A 21,229-nucleotide genomic window follows, 5' to 3' on the forward strand; every position below is an offset into this window, starting at 1 on the left:
AAAGAAAGCCCCACGAAAGCGGCCTTGTCAAAAAGGCGCCACAATAATTAAAATCTAAGCGCAACATTAACAACGTGACGTGTTGCTGTAGGCCGAGAGGCAATTGTGAAGGCTGCTTCTACCGATCGAAGTACTTCGTACCTTTAATGTTTGAAATTTCGTGCAAAAACCCATAATGAACCAACCGTTGTACACCGCAGCAAGGGTGTGCAAGGAGAGCGAAGATCGTTATGATCGCTGTTCGTAATTAATTTTTGTTTTTGCTCGCTCGGAAGCTGATCACTTTCGGATCCGGTAGCGATCGGAAGGGGTTGCTTTTTTTGTTTTCCTTTTCTTCTACCAGCTTGACTAGCAATTAATCCTTTACGAGATGATACTTTAGCCCTTTGTTTTTGTTTGGCCAAAAGTTTTATTACGACAAAAAAGGAAACCATTTTTTTTTCTCCAATTATAAAGATTTCATTAGTATTCATTGTTTATGGTAAAATGAACTTTATGGGAGAAAGATGAGTTCTTATGGCATTTATAGCAGACAGTTTAAGAGTCCTCTTGCTAAAGTCTTCAGTGTTATCATTTAATAAACACTTATGTCATATAATTTAAAAAAAGAAACCCCTTCTTTCGATGCTGCTTCATCTCCTCCATCTCCACATCAATCTCTTGCAGTCTTGTGAATCCATGAATGTAAGAGCAATTATTTGATAAGATCGCGTCCGAATTACAGTACCAGCTTTATTGTAGGCGTTTCAGAAAAGAAAAGCATTACCGCAATGCAAAGTAATAAAAAAACGAAACTAATGCCACCACAAACTGGAACAATTCTCATCGATTCTTCCCTGGTCTCTTCCCCTTTCCCCTTGTTGACCACCAGTAATGAGACCCCTTGTTGTAGGCCTTCTTGTGAAATGGTCAAATATTGGGAGACTTTCATTTTATGGGTTTTTTTTTTCTTTCATTTTTTTAAATCCCAAATAAAGCTCTTTCTTTGGGATGTTTTTCTCATGGATTTTTGTATTGTAGCAAAGCTCTATTTTTCGTTGTGTATCGCCAATTGCACTGCGAAAGTATTAAACAATTAATGCATTAAAATCAGCTAAGGGAGTTTAATGGCTTTATCAACAGCTAATTAGAGCTGTTCCTATGCTAATGAAATATTTATTCGCAGCTTGTACATTTTACATTGTAATGCACAATGCGGATAAAAAGGGTTTTTCAACTCTATTGTTTTGCCACACAAGCATGGCCATCTTTCATACATTGCAGTATGCGATAAATCTCTGTGTGTTTGGTGCAGTGTTCCGTAGAGGGTTTTGGGTGCTGCAGTCTCGATAAACTGCAACTTGTATAGGGTTATTCCCAAGCTCGGGAGCTTCCCCCATTTAAACGATTCCTTGAAATATTTTAGTTAATTGTAAAAAAAAGCTTTTGCATGAAATGACTTCTAAGAGATGATTTTTTTTTTGCTGCTTTATGATGTGGCAAAAAGTAAACCCACAACAGAATGTTGTATGATGACGCAATTTCAACCGAAGTCGATGAATGAATGTATGACTACAGGCAAGAACCAGTTTGCCGTGGGTCCTTTCATGCATTCCTGCATGTCAGCTATACGAGAGTGGCAGATAGTTGAGCAGCATTGTTACACCCGGCTGTTCCCGGTTCTATCTACAGCTGGAATCACACTTGAATCATGTGCGTGAGGCAACTTTCGAAAGCTGCATTAGGAAGCTGCACTCCCTTTTCTGTCCAACCCCCGGGTTTGCTGAAAGTTTGAGGTTCTGTTTGTTCGCCTAACAATTACAGCTTAATTCCGCAAATTCCACGCAATTGAAACTCTAGAGTGGCCAAGAAACAGATTCAAAAAGGTTCACGGAAGACGGCAGTCGTTAGAAAGTCGTCCTCTAAAAGCAAATTCCGATCGTACAGAAAGTCAACAACGATCGGATAGTGGCGTGGGAGATATTCATTTCAACAAAAAAAAGGTGACCTCTCGTCGAAGATGTGTAGGCTTTTGTTTTCCATACGCTACACCACGCGGAACTATGTGTGCTGTGTATTTGTGTTTTTTGTTGACGCCTTTGGTGCATGGAATGTGTGTTCCGATCGAAGGCTAACTTTCAACACGTTCAGTGATCTGTTCAGGATTGTGTAGGAGTAGCATCGGAAATATATTTCCATAACCATACCAAGTCCAACACCGACAGATGACAGATTTGAGCTTGTTGGGGTTGCATTCGTCCACAAAACTTTACCCTTTTTTTCCTTGGACACGCGCTTGAGCAATCAGTCGCCGGTTCTCTGAAGGTATCGCCTCAGTACACCTGAGACTACGACAACAACTCGTCGAGTACAACGACAACAGCTCAACTTTGCTGCCACTGTAACATTTTTCATGCATCGGCAAGTTTGATCTCGATATGCATACCACCAAGCACCTCCTGGGTCTGTGCGCCATCAGCTGATGCATAACGTTGGCCTTCCCGTTTCCCACCAGTGCAAGTGGAAAGGAAAAGGCGTAACAGCCAAAGCATCCAATTTCTCACATTCATCTGTCGTACGTCTTTGCTGCGCACCGTTGCACACGTTGGCCGGAACGGATGGTGGATACAGTGTTGCTGGTAACGACAAATTTATTGTCACACTTGTTGGATCACACCCAGCGTGTGTTCTGCTTTGCATCTGCAACTGGACCGGAAGATGGAGTTTTGTAATGATGATTAAACTTGATTTTGTAACGTGCATATTGGTACGATACTGTCAGAACATTCCATCGGGAAAGAGAATCGAATTAGGTTCTTTTGAGAAAACTTTAAAATGTCACGAATATTTATATTGAGCCGCAGGAATTTTCAAGAATAGGAATATCCAAGACTCTTTCCTTTTAGACATACAAATTATTATTAATGTATTAGGGCGAAACGGATAAACATGGGCAAGGGAATTTTTTTTGGTAAAAAACAAGAATAAAGCCTCTCTTAGTTTTGTGATCATTTTCGAGTCGGAACATGGCTTAGAATCTAGAAATAAGCATAACCTCATCCTCCAACTTTGAGGAGAGCCAGACTATCCAACTCCAACTCTAGCGATTGGGAGCTTTCTTCAGTTGTGGGATTTTTGTCGATTAAAACACCCCAAAATGGCAAAGTGGTTCCCAAGAAGAGCTACCGGTTGGAAAGCGCGAAATCGTACAGAATATAGGAATTTAAGAAAAAACTTAAATCTTCTATTTTGTACAGTGGCTCGGATCACTTCGTTTGCCCATCAGACGTCAACCGACAAATACTTTTCCCGTTTAATTTATTCTAAAGCGATCTTTAGATAAACAAAGCGATCTTTAGATAAACATGATGCAAACTTTCACTATGAGACGCTTATAGAAAATTACTCACCTGTCCAATAAATGGTTCAATTATTGGGAAGAAAAAGACAATAAACTGTTATCCGCTGTAGCCTCCCAAAAAAAAAGTGAAACCCCCCCGTCACCACATACTGACACATGTTCGTGACCAAGCTGGTTTGCAAATTTTTACGACCTAAAACCGATAATGATCTAACGAAAATGTTATCTCTCCTAGATGGTCTTTGAAGAAGGTCCCCACCCGGAGAGAAGCCAAAACATAAAGCACAAAGATCCGTCTCTCGCATAGCGTGATTTAAAATTGTTTTGCTTTTGCTGCAATTTTCGTGCCTCCACAACGGAGGTGCACACGGACCCCGTACTTGCATATTGTGGTGCCGTGATCTTGCTTAAATGCTTCCATACTTTTCCTACTTTCATTTGCCAATTGGTTTTACCCTTGCGGGAAATAGCCCTTCCTATCGGAACCAATCGGAGGTGGTTTTTTTCCGTGCCGTGCCTAAGACTCAGGAGTGTCCAACACTCTGCAAAAACTCGTGAGATGGTTAGTTGCACCGGACTGGTAATGGGGATGCACAAGGATGCAAGTGTTAAAGTGATTGGTTGGTAGCTTGAAGGGGGTCTCTTCAAATCGGCACCCCGCGGGAATGCAGTTTTTCGCTTGTCGATTTCATCGTTTTGTACTTTGCAGCTCTATTTCGTTGCCGTAAGAGTGGTTTGCTGCTTCCTGCTGTTTAGCACTTCGTCGTGGTGAATGCTTATTATTGAACGGTGGTTGTGAAAATATGATTAGTGCCATCCTTTGTGAGACGGTGTGAAAAAAAGGAGGGAAGAGAAAAGAAAAAAAAACCATCCCTTCTCGTCCTCGTTATGCATCGAAATCGATAATTATGTCGCATTGTGATCGTACGACAGCTGGCCCACTACCAGTCGATGGCAAACCAGAGTTAGGTGAAATGCTGTCGTTCGACGATTGCTGGGCCGAGGTCATTGGTGCACCCGAAGGTGCATTGTCGGTGCAGAACGGTACGACTGTGACAAACGGTGCAAATCCACCGGATCGACCGATCGCCGTACGATCGGGAATGATAATCACCCCGCGTGGGGCCCCATGACGAGCGAGCGTAAATCCACATCGAAACACAAACCAACTACCATTGTTGGCCATTGTTTGTTGCTACTGAAGAAATGGAGATGACGCCAAGCCGGTAGTTAAGCACGAGAGCGAAAGTGTGGAATAAAAAAAAGTGTGACGCTACATGTGCGCAACATTAATCCGTTTTGATGGGAAAACTTAACCGTTCGATGGTGAAGTCAATAGACGAAAAACAATCCCCTCTTGTAAGCAAACGACAAGCAAACAATTAACGTTGAATGAGAAGATGAAATCAAAACCCCCCGCGCTGGTTTGCGTTTGGCCTTTTCTCGCGAAGTGTGTGTGTGTGTGTGTTTTTTATTGTCTTTCCACAAACAAATGGAGTGTCAACAAACTGTTGCATACGTAATCTAACCGACAAGTCCGGAACCGTGAACTAAATCGGGGAAACAACAACAAAAAATGTACTAAAAACGCAACACAACAAAAAAAAACCACAAACGATTTGTACGGAAGTGAACCGAACGCACGCTTCGACAGCTGTTTTGTAAACTATTTATGTGCCAAATGTTAGCAAACAACCGAAACAAACAAAAAAATAAGGTTTTAAGTTTTACAACCTTACCGGTTTTTATTTGCCACTAAATCGGGAAGTGAAGTTTGGTGTGGAAAGCTGCTCTGTTTTGTTAAGTTTGTTTTTTAAGTAACGCGGCTTAAGAACCATCTAGTATAGTAAGGGGGTTTTTTTAAACACATACACGAAGAAGAAAAACAAAAAGCTCACACCCGTCCATTCAGTCAGAATGAGGAAAATGGACGTTAACAATGCTAAATATTTGCTCGATTATCTCTACTACACGAGAGATGATGAACAGTTTCGTTTCTACAAGAAGGTAAGCAAATGGAACCGTTTTTTTATCACAATATTAGCAGAACTGTTTTACGTTTCTATGTTATATCGCACAACAGAAGAAAGAAGTAGTAGTTATAATGGATCTAATCAAAAGAAGATCGTTGTCTCCCTAGTGTTGCAGTTTCTTGCTTTTCACGCTCCAGCGTGTGACCACCCAAGCAATTGATTCTGTTTATAAAACACTTCTGGGTTGGATGGATAAAAAATGGGAAATTTTTCCTACCTAAAAGTAGCGATCTTTCATTTAAAAATCCTTTAATGCATTCATTCGAATTTTCTGCGAAGAAAGCATCATTTTAAATTCTTCTGCTAAAATACATAAACACATGCAAATATTTAATTTTTTCTGTAATTAATTTACTATATCTAGTAGCAGACGAAGAAGCTCGAAAAAAAAATTTACCCAATGTTCATAAAAATATTAAATTAAAATAATTCCTTAACCTCACAATAAGCGTTCGTCGCGTAATTTCTCATTGAAGTCTTTCGATCTTCTTTCCACTTTCTATACCATCCCACAGTCAAGATCATCAATATTTCGCGGTGTGATACTGTGCCTCTGCCTGAACCTTACCTTCGCCAACGTGGTCCGGTTCCCACGGGAACTGCAGCTGCATGGATCCGCCTTCCTAGTACCTTACGTTATACTGCTCCTTCTAGTCGGTCTCCCGGTGGTACTGCTCGAAATATCACTCGGTCAGTTTCTTGGCCAAGGTTCGGCCCACATGTGGCGGGCGGCTCCCTTCCTGAAGGGTAAGTTGAACAGATAATTATATGAATTAGTTTGCCAAAGGTTTGTTAATTCTTTATTATATAAGTTAAATACAATGTTAAAATCAAAGCCTTTATTTTTATAATTGAATAATTCAATGAATTTTAAATTAAAATAATGCTTTTCGGGTTGTAATTGTAACAAATTATTTCGCTTTAAATTGCTCTCTGTGATTTCTTTTTCCTCGCTATATAACACGAAACAAACCACACAACTTTTGGCCGGATTTATTTCGGATCTCGATCGATTAGCAGAGGCTGACGCAATCGTTTCGTAAAAAACTTATTTTCCATTTTTTCCTTTTCCATCTTGTACACCAACAGGTGCCAGCTTGGTGGGACGTATTGCTTCGTGGCTGGCAGCGATATGGACATCGATGCAATCCGTGATTGCACTGCTCTACATCGGTATGCTAGCATTCAAATCTGTGCCATTGCGGGAGTGCTCCAAATCGGTTACGATCAACCCGCAAGCCATTTATGTGAGTCATGCCAAACTCCAACCCTTTACTCCCTCTGTTTACCTCCTTCCTTCTTCGAACCAATTCAATCAATTTGTACCAATCTATACTATTCGATCGATTTTATACGTCTTTCTTTCCCTTGCAGAATGGTTACGACGTACAGCAAAGCAGTGGACAGGAATGTTTGAAGTAAGCGTTCTATTCCCATTTTCCATTCACGCACTTTGCATTCTGCGATCGTGTTTGACACATTTTTTTCCCCGGCATGCAAAGCACGTTTTCTCTGTGTCAATGAGCTTGTCATTAAAAACCCTTTCTTTTGTGCTTTCACCCCTCCGACACCAGATTAACATTTCTCCGTCCAGTGTGGAGAAGCTCGCTGTACTTTGGCTTGCTGGCGTTGAGTCTTATACTGCTGTGGGTCATTTCGATGGTGTGGTACGTATTAGTGTGCTACAATGTACAGTAAAGACCTTATTTAATCATTCTCTGCCACCTTTTTTATTCACTGTAGTACGCACAGCGGGAAAATCAATCGACGATCGATCTATCTGTTCGGTTTTGTAGCGCTAATAGTGTTGATCTTCGAAACCGGCTGGGAAGTAACGAAAGCGATCAACGAGCAGTACTTCCCCGACCTATGGCCGTTCCATCCGGAATCGTTCGCGGACAGTACGGTGTGGTTCAATGCGCTCGTACAGGTGATCTACTCGCTAAACATTGGTTTCGGTGCGGTACCGGTACTGACGGGCAAATTCCTTTACAAAGGGGATGCGATCAAGTAAGTGATGTGAACAAGTTTGAAAAAAAAAAATGGCCCCCGTTTCTTATACCCTTTTTTTCGTTTTATTTTTCCTCCAGGACCTCATTCGTGTATATGTTCTTTAACATACTCATAACGGCGATCGCGGTGTTATTCTACGTGTTTCAGTTTAACAACAGCTTCACCGAGTCACATCCCTTCTATCCGGAGCTGAGCACCCTTACCGTCATTTACGATCGGGCCATATCCGTACAGGAGTCGGATCCGACCCTTCAACGGTTGATACCCGCGCTGTCGTACACGATGATCTTCATCTCGTCGCTCGTATCGATCGTCATTTATATATACACCTCGACCCGGATTATCCGGAAGCATCCGAACTATACCGTGTGTCTAGCGGGGCTAGTAGTCGCGATTGCCGGTTTGCTCTGCCCCAACTACATCTTTCCGCGCATCCTGGACACGCGTATCGTCGGTTCGCTAGCCGTGTGTGCGATGATCTTCGAGATCATTCTCATCATCTGGGTGTATGGTTCGAAGAATCTCTACACCGATCTAGAGTTCTCGCTCGGCCGGCCCGTACTGAAGGCGTGGCTTTTCATCTGGGGCTTCATTCCGGTGCTGCTGATGGCGCTGCTATGCTGGTGGTCGATCACGTACTACGACAATGATCTGCTGATCGATTACTTCCCCAAGTGGTTGCCGGTCGTGTTCAGCCTGTCGGTGATCGTGCTACTGGCTTGTGTGGAAATTAGCAAACAGGTCGATTACAACGTGTTCAGCATGATACACGGCGCTACGAAACCGTCGAAGGATTGGGGTCCAGCGGATCCGCTCGTACGGCACGCCTGGAAGCAGTGGAAATCGGTCTGCGAAGATACGGGCGAGCGGGACTTTACGTTGCGCCGGCGCGGCACTAAGGACTATACCAACTCCATCAAGAAGGGCCAGTATACGCATTCGCACAAGTATGGCGCATCGTCTAATCGTAACCTTTCGACGGCGGGCAGTAATTCCCCCAACTACAGTGGGTCCGTGTTTGGCGATTCCGCCATCGAGGAAGACATGAGTGTGGAGAAGTATCCGCACTACAGTAAACACTCCTCGCAGCAGCAACAGCACACGACGGGAGTGGCAAATCATGGGGGATATGGTATGGATACGCCACCACCCTTACCACCGCTTCCCCTTACCGAAACTACCGACGATGGTTCTCCGCGCATATCGGCTAACTCGCGGAAATCTTCCCGTGCGACAGATCACACCAAACGTACGCCAAGTGACCGTAGCCAGGCGGATCTGTTACCGAGCAATGGGCGTAAAACGTCCGACAATAGTTTCGGGTCGCGTATCGACATCATGCCAACGGACGATGAGGTGACGGGCGGGTTCGGAAGAAGTACAGCTGTTGTGCGCAATCCACTGGCCAAGGGTCATCATCATCAGAACCATCCGAACGTTGGACGGCACTATCATCATCATCATCACCATCTCAGCACTACCCCTACCGGGAACGGTATGGCGGTGCCGGTACATGGTGTGAAACCAAATGGCGTATCCTATCACCAGGATGGTGGACCACGGAATGGTGGACCGAACGAAAGCGATCGACAACAGGGTTACAATCGGGACATTTTCATCAGCAATGGGCACGCACCGACCGGGGGCGACCATATCTGCTGGCGGAAGTTTTCGATCAACTCGGAAGAATACTCGACGGAGCTGTAGGGGAAAGGAACCTGTTGAATGTGTTACGTGTTACATTTTTGTTTCGTTTATGGTTCTTTCGTTGCATGCGTTTAACCGTTTTCGTGTTTTTTTTTTTGTACATAATAGACAAGTGCTAGGACACCAGAAATAGAAAGTACCTTGCGTACCCTACCACAGAACCCCTTTCGTTGGTGGGGATGGGTTTAAGGGGTATATTGGGGTACGGTAGTAATGGGACTGATTTCATGCGGACACGTGTATTCGTGCGCAAACAAAATACGGGACAACATTGGAAAATGGGAGGGTTTTTTTTTGTGCATAAGATGTCGCAACTGTGACCGATCGGGTTATTATTTATTCGAATCGCAGAATCCTCATTCGAATGTGCATGCAAGAGTAAAGTGTAGAAAGCTTAAAATAAAACAAAATAGAAAACAACTTTAAACCACTAAACGATGTGATGTTCATCTTCAAAATACACTAGGCGTCGTCATTACCGCAAAACAAGGAAAATTCTTCGGAAAATAAGTGATCTTTTCGACGTTATACAACTCAAAACAGCAAACTATCACAAAGCTAGGCAACTATCAGGCAAACTATTTCGATTATAAAGAAAAAAAAACCATCCACCATCCGGTGTGATTTAGGCTCAGCTGTTATGGTAGTGTTTGTTGACGCGTGATGATGAACGGTGGTTTAAATGTTTAATATAACTGTGTTTAAAGAAATTTGGGAGGTTTTTGTAGCCGAAATAATACCTACGCAACTTCCTCATTAGCTGAGAATGGCGCAAAACTATTCTTCGCCAGTCGCACTTCAACGTAAGAGCATTGTACATAACAATACGATGATGGTGACCTGCGCTATTGTGGGTATCAGGGGCGATAGTAATAAAAATGGTTACTTGAGAGAGAGAAAAAAAGGTGCTACTGGATGTGTTTTCTTTCTATTTGTAATTTATTATTGAAAGAACGAGGAAGAAATAGATATCACATCATCAGATCTACTTACACTCGCGATCACCTGTTCGATCTTTTGGAGCTTGTGGTAGATGACAAAAAGTGAACAACAGTCAATAATAGAAGATCCACAATCAGGATCTTTGATAACTGATGCGAGAAAGAGACTCTTTAAGACATACTAAGATGGATAAGTATTACTTCCCTTTGTGGATGCTCTCGTACTATTAAAAGAAGCGTCGAAATGTACCTAGTTGAAGTTTGGAAGTTTTTTATTTTAGTGCATGATGGCGGAGATTGACACCGGACAACCCACCCGTTAGACAATTGTCGCGTTTGCGAACACTTTATTTATTTATTTTTTTAAGTACGTAGTGTTGCATATAATTATTGTGCTGTTTTTAGTAAACTGTTTTTAAAACAGAAGAATGGCTGTTAATTCGAAAAAAAATCTCAACTCGTAGACATTTCCAAAATAAAAAAATTCTAAAAATGTGAAAATTTTCTAAGGGTTTAGCCTTAACTTGTTTTTGGGAAATTTAGCAAAATTTTACAAATTGATTTATTTTAATGCGAATTTGTGAGAATAAGTTTCTCTTCACTCAAATAATGCTTTATAAAAAATGGAAAATAATAAAAAATAAAAAAATTCTATAAATTTGAAAATTTCCTAAGGCTAACCTTAGCTTTTTTTTGGGAAATTTAGCAAAATTTAATAAATTGATGTATTTGAATGCGAATTTGTGAGAATAAGTTTCTTTTCACTCAAATAATGCTTTAAATGAAAAAAGAATAAAAAATTCAAAAAAAATTCAAAAAAATTCTAAAAATTTGAAAATTTCCTAATTTTCTTAGCTTTTTATGGGAAATTTAGCAAAATTTTATAAATTGATTTATTTTAATGCGAATTTGTGAGAATAAGTTTCTTTCCACTCAAATAATGCTTTAAATGAAAAAAAGAATACAAAATTCAAAAAAATTCAAAAAATTTCTAAAAATTTGAAAATTTTCTAATTTCCATAGCTTTTTATGGGAAATTTAGCAAAATTTTATAAATTGATTTATTTTAATGCGAATTTGTGAGAATAAGTTTTTATTTCACTCAAATAATGCTTTAAATGAAAAAAGAATAAAAACTAAAAAAAATTAAAAACATTCAAAAAATTTGAAAATTTCTTAAGGCTTTAGCCTTAGCTTTTTTTTTGGGAAATTTAGCAAAATTTTATAAATTGATTTATTTTAATGCGAATTTGTGGGAATAAATTTCTTTCCACTCAAATAATGCTTTAAATAAAAAAAAAACAAATTTTTAAAAAAATCTATAAATTTCGCCAATCTCCTGAGGCGTTCGCAAACGCGACAATTGCTAAGCATGTAGTGACGGGGTAAGACACGATTGTACCGCTCCTTAACCAAGTAACCAACAGTTGTGTTAGAATGTATTCATATTCATAAACTTTATTATCTCTTGTTCAAATCAGAACTATTGTCGATTTACAAAACAGGTGAAGCAACATTTACATTGATTTGCACCAACGGTGCGTCCGGTTTGCGTGGCGGTGATGGTGGTTGAGGAGGACCATTGCGGCGATCATTCTTTCCCGGTTGCTGGGGTGACAAATGATCACGACGAGCAAGATCTTTCGATGGCTTTTCCACATCCGGTCGGTTTCCCTTGTGCGGGGGCTTAGGAATTGAAGGATGTCCTGGTTCGGGGCGCTTTTCGTGTTCATGCGATTCCTTTCCTTTCGTATCATTTTCCTTTGGTTTTCCACCTTTTCCATCCTGCGATTGTTCCTTATCCGGTTTTTCTTCGTTGGGTTTTTGGTCTGGTTTATTGGGTTGCTTTCGTTCTGGCTGGATGTCGCCATCGACCTCATCCAGAGGAGAATCAGGTTGTTTCTCATCCTTCAATTTCTCACCATTTGCATTGGGTTTTTCTTCCTTCCCCTCCTGCGCTGGTTCCTTATCCGAATTTTCCTCGTCAGGTTTTTGGACGGGTTTGTTGGGTTTCTCGCGTTCTTCTACGATGTCTTCGTCGATCTCATCCACAGGCGAATCAGGATGTCTCTCATCCAACGATGGATCGATCAATAGACGATCTTCCTCATTATCAATTCGATCGTTCGGTAGTTCATCGGGCAGACGAACAAAGGGTGGCAAAATCACCGATCCGTCCTTCGAACGTTCGCCAAGCAGCCGGTCCAAATATTCCTGCGGAATACGGTCCGTTCCGAACAAAACATTGCCACCGTATAATGGATACACAGAGTACTGGTTGGGAGCGGAAGGTTTACGATACGATTCGTATGGTTTGGCCGATGCCATCACCACGAGTCCGACTAGCAAACACACGATAACTTTTCCCATTGTGCACTACAACTTTGCGTTCGATTCTGTTGCTTACTGATATTGAACTGAGCCCGATACGAAACTTTTATATGCTACCGTCGATCTTTGGAGAACATCATGTATCGATAGCGACGAAATAAAATCAACTCATCGGTGAGATAATTATTCAAACACTTATCGAAACTTTGCACCGTATTTCCCACCAGAGTAAGGTGAAAAAGTTCTCGTTACAAGTGGGGTAAGATGTCGATATGTTTGTCCATACTTGAAACCGAACCCATAAGTGAACTTTCCCGATCGACGCGTGCTTCAATCACGTTTTGACAAATGCTTAATTGTGCTGGATAAATATTTTTGTGTTAACAATTACACATTCATCTCGATCGTACACCGATCACGTTTTGTAGCGCACATGTTTGCTTGAATGGAACGGAAATGTTGAACATAAATAATTTGTCTTTTTGTAAAAGCTTGACTTAAAGCAAGTCACTACATAAAACATGCCGCAAGGTGTTTTCAGGAGTATATTAGTGTACTAATTTAATTGAACCGTTTAATCAAAGGAAAGCAAGTCTCGTAATTGAACAAAATTTCCCAAACGAAGCGACTTCAAGTAGTTGTTTATTTAAACTTTCATATGAAGTGTTTATATATTTGTTATGTTTGTAATACAACCAATACCTATCATGCATATAAAGGGACTATAGCAGTTCATCTGCCATCAGTTACTAAAAAAAACATTAAACGATCAAGAAAGAAAACGTTCAGTGCAAGCAAAATGGCAAAAATAACGCTTCTCTTGATTGTTGGTCTTGGTGTCGGTATCATTGCGAAACCTTACGAAAATGATAAAGATTCGTACATCAGCAACATTGATTCCAGCTCGGAGAGATTAGTGGATAACTATTTGATTGAGCTTTACGAACGAATTCTTCACATTCGCCCTTCGAAACGTCCCGAAGTGGAAGATCATTTGGAAAAGGACGATCATTCGATCAATGATTTTAGAGCACCCGAAGCAATCGCGGACGAAATTCCTCACACAGCACCTACAAAGCAAGAAGATCGCCCATCGGAGAAGGATTTATTGACAGCAGATGATCCAGCAGATAAAAAAGCTAAAGTGGACAAAACGGTGGAAAAGCAAACGAACCGAAAACAGGACGAATTGAAACCTCCAGCACCACGCGCAGAAAAACCACAGCCACTAGAGTCGGATGCTTCTCGGTTGGGGCCAAAACCTAAGGTTGAGGGCAAAGAAGGAGCTAAAATGGGAAAACACGGAAAGCATCCAGAGCGAGATGTTGGAAAATTAAACAACAACGAAAAAGCACCAGCGAAACCATTGCCTTTGGTGCAAATTAATGTAAATGTAGCAAAAAAATAATGTAATAACAGGAATAAAATAAAAAAATTAACAATGAATAAAAATTGAGCACAACTGGAAATTTGAAAATGGATTTAACATGGATAACTAGATTTGTTGCGAAAAAGAAAAAGGTCAAAGCATACTAATCTTCATTTCTGATTCGGACAAACTCTTTCACAACGGAATTATTGTGAACAAAAAGTTACAATTACACAAATGCAACGCGTCAGCTAATAATTACCAGCATTATTTATTGGAACACGATTGATCTCATTTCAATGTTACATTACACCGACACTGACCATGGAAAATGCGACATTTTAGTTAAACCTCTGCTACCCACTAAACATGGCCTTCGTTTTTGTTTTTTTTTTTCGTTCACCAATCACATAAACACAGTACACACAATGGGACAGACATAAAATAGTGCTATTTGCGAGTGTCCAGATCACTTTACTGCCCTGCCGGTCGGGTTCCGTTTCAACCGGCGACAAGCTTCTGCAGCTGCTCACTGATTTCCGTCGAATCGATATCCTTCGGTGCGGAATGTTGTCCCTCACCAGCTGCTACGGACGGTCGACTGCATACCTTCTTGTGGGTAAACCAATGTAATCGTTGACACTGCCGGTCACAATACTGTACCTCCTTGCACTTGGAACACTTTTTGTCCGGTTTTTCCTCGCCGCAGGAGCTACAGAAGGTGATCGTGTCCTGGAAACCGCGCTGCCCGTTTATTGCCGCCCGGATAATATCAAGAGCCGGTGCTAAATTTTCCTTGCTGGTAAGTTGTGTCACCATCTGCCGGAAGATGGTACAATCACGGAACGGAAATTCTCGCACACATTCGCGCACGAGCGCTTCTACGTACTCTAGCGTACCGTCCTTGTTCGGTTTGAGAACGCGCTTTGCAAACAGCTCCACGAAATCGGTCTTTGGATCTTGTTGCGCATCGCGCCGCGAGTTTATGTAGTCACGATGCTTCACAATTTCTCCCATCACGTACCCGAGATAATGATACTTAAAGGCCATGACCTCGTTCACCTCGCCGCGACGCTTCATCTCACGCTCCATCATGTCTACCAGCACCGCTCTCAAGCTTTTCATGTCCGAAGCGAACAGACCGTACTTCTGCAGGTTCAACAGTATCCGTACCGGGTGAATGTTAACCTGCATTATGAAACTATGGAACGGTTCCAACAGTACCACCGGCAGTAAGGGTTCTTTCTGGTCCCGGTCAACCGTATAGCACTCGACGTCTTTCAGTGGTACGAAATTGTTTATCGTTCCGACCGCTTCATGGTTCGCAACGAACGCACCCATCTGTGCCGGCGTACGACCGACGGAATTGATCGCTTTCGGTTCGGCACCGGCCAGCAGCAACTTCAGGCAAACTTCCGCATTCCCGGACAGGGCACCGAAATGTAGCGCGGTGTAGTTATACTCATGCTTGCTCGAGTTTACATCCGCTCCCTGGTCGAGCAGCAGCTGAACCGCTTCCTTGTTGCCCTTGTACGCGGCATGCTGCAACGGTGTCATACCATTCTCGTCCACAAAATCTACGCTAGATTTGTACTGGGACAGCAACAATCGCAACTCACTATTTTCATTCTTCGCAATGCGATCAAATATTGCCTGCTGGTCTTCAGTCAGCACCACCTTCGGTGGGGTAGTGTTCGCATTATTACCGTCGCCGGTTGTCTTCGCAGCGTTCTGTGCGATGTTTGATTGTTCGGACGACATGTTACCGTAATGCTGTGCAGATTTAATGAGAAAATGGTAATTTAATATCACAAATGTTGCTTCCAAATGGCTGGTAAAATAAAGGAACACTTCTTTTCTTTTCCAACTCACATACAAAATTTACCCACAAACATGCGCTTTGAAGATTTTGACAGCCAGTCACGAACGGCATACTGGTTGGTCTGTTGTACCATAATGTTTGACAACTTTCAAAACTAAATTGCACAATTTGCGATTGAAATTAAGTTAAAATAGTACTTAATACTAAAACATCACAGAATGAAGTCCATTTTTACCTTTTTTCGATTTTCTTCAGCGTCAATAATCAGTACTTCCCAGCACCAAACAGCCGTCGATGTAGTAGCTGCGAACGCACCGCGAACTACCCGCGAACGTTGTCAATGTTCGCGGTTTGATTTTTTTGAATTATTTGTTACATTGTAATGAAATTGTACGAAAAACAAACAAAACTTACATTACAGTTATAGAATAAGCTTTATTTTAATGAACTTTACCAAAAAAAAACACGGTTTGTTCTACATATCAGTCAATTTAAGCTAATCAGACTAACAAAGTTCATTACATGAATTTAAAGCACGATCATATTATGCGGGTTACATTTGATCGCATATGAAAGCAGCAAGAAATGATTGTGAAGGAATAGCTTTGTTGTTAATTGTAAGCGGTAGCTAATTTATTTGCTGGAATAGTGTAGGTGTAAGCAGGTATGAACAACAAATATGCGTACACATTCATTTACAGTGAGATTTTTTGGTTGTTGTGTTTGTTTAGCATTAGCACTAGCATCCTTCAGGCTATGTATGTATGGTTTGTTCTACATTTCCTTAACATAAATATACTGATTATCACCATTCAGTTCAATCGTAAAATCCAGTCACATTAACGGAACTCCAGTTTGCCTACAAAAGTTGCATAGAAAAGACAAACATTAGTTCAATCATTCTTTCAAACACACTCTCCCCGGTCGATCGCATACCTGAATTCCAAGTATCCAGCCAGTGCCGGCAGGATTCAATGGTGTAATGCCGCTACGTTTGCACACGTAGCCCGACTGCGACACGGCAAACACATGTTCACCGACGGACACATTTTTAAAGCCACTGTTTCCCTCGTAATGTGGAGGATCGTTCAAAACGTTTGGCAACAGCTGCCAATGGCTACCCTCCGGGAATGTGCCGTTGATTTCCTTTCGCACCGACAGCCGCCCAACCGTGTCGAGCGCCCAGATACCACACCTGCCCACCGAGATTTGCTTAAAACTAACGCCTCCCGGTGGTTCAATCAGCTGCCACTTGTTGCCGAGTGGATTTTCTACCGTAATACCGCATCGCAGGAATGCACTGCCATTTTTACCTACGGTCCAAACCTTGTTGTCGTAAATACTAATACTGGTTAGCGGTTGATCGCATGGCACGTGCTCCCAACCGGTACCCTACAAAGAAAGCATCAATAAAATTAAATAGACAAGTTAAGAAGGTTCCTTTTAAGCGGTCAGAAACTTACTGCCGGTTGAGATTTTGATACACCGCGCCGGTACAGCACGTCACCGTTCGCTGCAATCGCCCACACCGTGATTGTACAGTCCGCTTCATCGCTGTCCGGTTGCAGCGATACGTCCATCACCTTCGTATTGCCAATCTCCTGCCATGGGCCACTGGTCGTCAGACGGCACTTGCGATACCAGCGCCTTCGCCGTACATAATCCGTAAACTGTTTCTTCGCATGGTACGAAGCGGGAAAATCGACCGCATACTGCCACCCGTCCCGATCGACACCGCCAGGATTGTGGAAATCAACCATCCAATCGCTAATCCACTGCCAGTGCATCGACAGCAGCTTGGCGTGCTCTTTGCTGCGTTTGTGCTTGCCCGTTATATCGCTCCACATGTGTCTGTCCGTTGGCAAACCGGTGGAAGAAAATCCAGACAGTGGATTCCACCGTTGGTTTTCGTAAATGTAATAATTTTGCGTATCCGTCATCACGTTAATTCCCTGGCTGCTCGTTTCCAGCCCCTTCAAAAACGCTCCACCCCAACCGCCCGTATACACCCAGGCGGTATTATCATACCCAACGCCCCAAACGACACCAGCCTTGCACGATACGACACGCTTCATATGGCCACCGATCTGGCGCCAGTAAACATCCCTCAGCGGTATAATTATCTTCGGACTATCGTACACAATTTGCAGTATCTTCACCCGTCCACTACTGTACAGGCTGCACACGGTATCCGGTGCCAGTCCGCTGCGGTAGTGAAATTTAGAATGTTCCTTTCCATTCACCTTCACCCGGAAACCGTCCGTGTCGCTGTAGATTTCGAGCCTAAACTCAGCGCCCGGTGCAAACGTAACCAAACGATCGCGAATTTCGTCCTCGCTCCATGCGGACGCTGCCATCGAATTAAACACCGTCAGGTTCTCATTAAACCTGGGATTTATGTGCAGCGGAATGTTGCGTTGCGTTTCCAGCTTATGCCGTAAGCGTACGGTTGGATGACCCTGCAGATCGAACCGCACCTGATCGGCATCGTCATAAATGAAGCCACAAATTTCCAACCTCGAACCGATGAGCATGCTAGAGAGAGATGAGAGAAATTAAATATTAATACCAATAAATTGCGCCAACAAAAAACGAACATCATTTACCCATTATGAAGAGCCGTTAAGTACGGTGTTTCGATCGCTTTCAGATCGATCCGTTGGCGGTAGCTTTTGGCATCTTGTTCCCATTGCTGCGATTCCAGGTTGATTGGATCGAACACAAACACATCACCCATGCCGGATGTTATCCAAACCGAACGTACCGAAGGTCGTCCCTGTACCTCGTTTATTTGGCAGCAAACCGAGGTCAGATGGGAGATCCAATCTTCCAGATCCGTATCGCCACTAAACTGTAGCTTCAGCGGTGAAGATCCCGGTGGCAGACGTGGCGCATGGATGGCAAGCCGCGGTGAACCGGGCTCACTGCAGCACATGATGCAAGTAATTTCGGACAGCGAAAATTGCATCTTCGTCGTGATGCCGTCCGAGTTGAGCACGGTTAGCGTACCGGAGTCGGGTCCCGTTCCCTGATTGTTCACCCATTCCAGCTCGATCAAACAATCCTCGAACGGGTGGCCCGATTTAGCGCAGCGTGCTTCACCCGATTTAACCCACGAGCTCATCTCGATCGCTTTCTCGTAGTGTGCAAAGGTACCGCTTTCCATTTCGGTTGCTGGCAACCGTTTCTTCAGATCGTCCAGCAAGCGTAAGCGCCACGATTGGTTCAGCTCTTCGGAGGCGTTCATCGAGTAGCTATCGTTGAACCAGTTTGGCAGCATGGCCGGATCGACGGTAACTGCACCAGCCGAACAGCCTACCCACTGCACCTCACAGTCGGTCCAGTTTTGCGAACCGCCATGATCTTCACACTCACCGAAAACGCCCGAATCGCGTGACGTTTCACCCTCGAACACGCTCGAATCCGTTTCCGGATGTGCCTCGGTACCGACGACGGAACCAACCGATCGTACCGGACTCCAGGCACGGGAATTTTTCAGCTGCTTGCCCGATATCTCGTACACCTCGTTGCTGACGGGTACGCTAGTGCCGGCCACACTCTCCAGCGATACCTTCTGGGTGAGCTTACTCTCCACCAGGCTTCCCACGTGCGGTTGCTTCGCTTCCAGCTGACACGCCAGTGCATCGGGCGAAAGTTCCGGCTTGTGCCACAGCTCGGGACGATTTTTCACATTCGCCGTCGGTGCTGAACGGGACGTTTCCTCTATGCCACCGGTCGTTCCTCCACCACCAGCACCCGCATTGCCCGTCTCTTGCTGCAATCGTTCCTTGTACAGGCTGTTCAAGCTACGGTGCTTTGTCGTGGTCGGTGAACTGTTTCCGCTCTGGCGACTGGAAAACGAAAAGTTACTCGACGTCCGGCTAAGCTGCATCGGAAGCTGTATCAGGCGCCACTTTTTACCGGTCGGATCCGTGGCTGAAACGCCCGATCGGAAGTAAAGCGCACGATCTTCGGAACCGACGGCAAACACCTGATCGTTTGCTGCTACGGAAATGTACGAAATGTTCCCAACCATCTCCACCCATCCGCTGCCGATGGCGGCATCCTCGCTTACACCGGACGCTTCACCGTGGACACCACGGCGGAACCACACATGGTTGTCGTTCGTAACGCACCACACCGAGTTGGTGCCTACGGCAACTTGGGAGATTTTGAGATTCGTCCCCGGTGGTTTCACCTCCAACCAGGTGCTTCCGGTGAGGGTGTCGCGCGTTATACCGGCACGTACGATCGCTCGCCCATTGTACAGTACGGCCCACACGAGCCCCGTTGCACCGACGGAAATCTGCGATACCTCACAACCGGACGGGGTTGTAACGGCCGTCCAGCGCAAACCTTCCGGTGCGGTTGTACTAACGCCCGACCGGAACATTACCCGGCCGTGCGCTGTAACGGCCCACACTAGCAGTAAACCGGGCGATGCACCGGGCACACTAGCACCACCGATCGATACATCGATGAATGGTTCCTGTGTGGGATCCTTGTGCAGTGGTGCTACCGCGCACCACGAGTTGAGGGCACAGTACCGCCTAAAGCGTACCCATTTCCGACGACGAACGCACGATTTCCAGTTCTTTTGTGGATGGTATGTGGCAGGAAAATCCACCGCGTACGTCCAACCGTCGTGATCTAGCGGCTGCCCGTCAAGGGAAAGGTCGAGCTGCCATTCACCTTCCCACTGCCAGGCCATCGAGGGAAGGCGCACCTTGTCGATGTTACGATCAACGGTTCCATCAGCATTCGAGAAGTGGTACCGATCCGTGGGCAGTAACCGATTGGAAAAGCCTTCTATCGGCAGCCAGCGCTCATTTTCGTACGCTTCCTCTTTGATGCGTATCGGCACATCGAGCCCGTGTACGTGCACGTACACCTGCCGGTCGCCTCCGATGGCCCACATAAAGTGAGGCACTACACATATTTTCTTAAACTCCAGCCCCAGGTAGAGGAACTCGCGCCAGGCCGACCCGGAAGTGGAGAGTGCATAGACGCGGCCTTCATTGCTGTTTGCAAATAGAAGTGTACTTGGCATGGTTCTATTATGGTCAGTGTGTCGCGTTTATCCTTGAACACAAACAATGAACCCCCGGCCAATGTTGCAGGTAGCAGGTGACACAATCACACCAAAGACGTGCAGTATCCTTGTTGCGAATAATCGATAACCGAGGTCGATTGTTGGGCTTTTTCGCTTGGTAGTTGTCGCACGGTTACTGCTAGGTTCGGTTCGCACGATGCACATACACACCAGATTACATTCGAAGCATCGCGCACTTCTGTTTAATTACGTTCTATTACAATGTAAAGCCACAGCAACTTGCTGACTAGCAAATTATCATCGTTACAAATCACCACACACCCTCCACACAGATGCAAACAGAGTTCGGAAAAATTTTCGTTTGACAGATCTCAAACAACTCTCGGCATGCCCTGTCGGAAAGCAGACCCGTACAGAGTATGTAAACAAACAATCCACAGTGGTACAGAAAACTCCGAAACATTGGACCTTTCTTTTTTCATACGTGCAAACTTTTTCCTTTTTGTTTCCAAACGATTGGCAAAATCAATGCTAAAAATTAAATTAAAACCAGACGCAAGGGAAAAAGTAAAGCATTGTGTGTGTATTTTGATAATTCGCATAAAAATGAAATAATAAAA

General features: G+C 43.8%; 3 protein-coding genes across 10 annotated transcripts in view; 1 reads left to right on the forward strand and 2 right to left on the reverse strand.

The window, feature by feature from the left end:
- The window catches only part of LOC125770935 (sodium- and chloride-dependent neutral and basic amino acid transporter B(0+)), a 50,155-nt gene extending 40,146 nt beyond the window's left edge, over window positions 1-10,009 (forward strand). For 6 of the 8 annotated variants that reach the window (XM_049441029.1, XM_049441033.1, XM_049441028.1 and 3 more), the window contains 6 exons: window positions 5,850-6,120; window positions 6,463-6,620; window positions 6,748-6,791; window positions 6,948-7,040; window positions 7,117-7,383; window positions 7,464-10,009. In XM_049441029.1, coding sequence (XP_049296986.1) covers window positions 5,850-6,120; window positions 6,463-6,620; window positions 6,748-6,791; window positions 6,948-7,040; window positions 7,117-7,383; window positions 7,464-9,093 — 2,463 coding nt within the window. In that variant the 3' untranslated portion in view covers window positions 9,094-10,009. Of the gene's footprint in view, window positions 1-4,049; window positions 5,348-5,849; window positions 6,121-6,462; window positions 6,621-6,747; window positions 6,792-6,947; window positions 7,041-7,116; window positions 7,384-7,463 lie in introns of all 8 variants that reach the window. The other 2 variants (XM_049441035.1, XM_049441034.1) reach the window with 2 other exon arrangements.
- A 3,972-nt stretch (window positions 10,010-13,981) lies between these two features.
- LOC125770971 (ankyrin repeat and MYND domain-containing protein 2) lies at window positions 13,982-15,650 on the reverse strand. The gene has a single exon (XM_049441107.1). The coding sequence runs from the start codon at window positions 15,493-15,495 to the stop codon at window positions 14,236-14,238; it is 1,260 nt and encodes a 419-aa protein (XP_049297064.1). The 5' UTR covers window positions 15,496-15,650; the 3' UTR covers window positions 13,982-14,235.
- A 510-nt stretch (window positions 15,651-16,160) lies between these two features.
- Window positions 16,161-21,144, reverse strand: LOC125770930 (tectonin beta-propeller repeat-containing protein). The gene is made up of 4 exons (XM_049441019.1): window positions 18,163-21,144; window positions 17,020-18,091; window positions 16,493-16,948; window positions 16,161-16,415 (listed from the first exon to the last, which is right to left on the reverse strand). The coding sequence occupies exons 1-4, from the start codon at window positions 20,604-20,606 to the stop codon at window positions 16,374-16,376; spliced, it is 4,014 nt and encodes a 1,337-aa protein (XP_049296976.1). The 5' UTR covers window positions 20,607-21,144; the 3' UTR covers window positions 16,161-16,373.
- Window positions 21,145-21,229: the final 85 nt, after the last annotated feature.

This window comes from Anopheles funestus, chromosome 3RL, assembly GCF_943734845.2.
Source record: "Anopheles funestus chromosome 3RL, idAnoFuneDA-416_04, whole genome shotgun sequence".
NCBI classification, from domain to species: Eukaryota; Metazoa; Arthropoda; class Insecta; order Diptera; family Culicidae; genus Anopheles; species Anopheles funestus.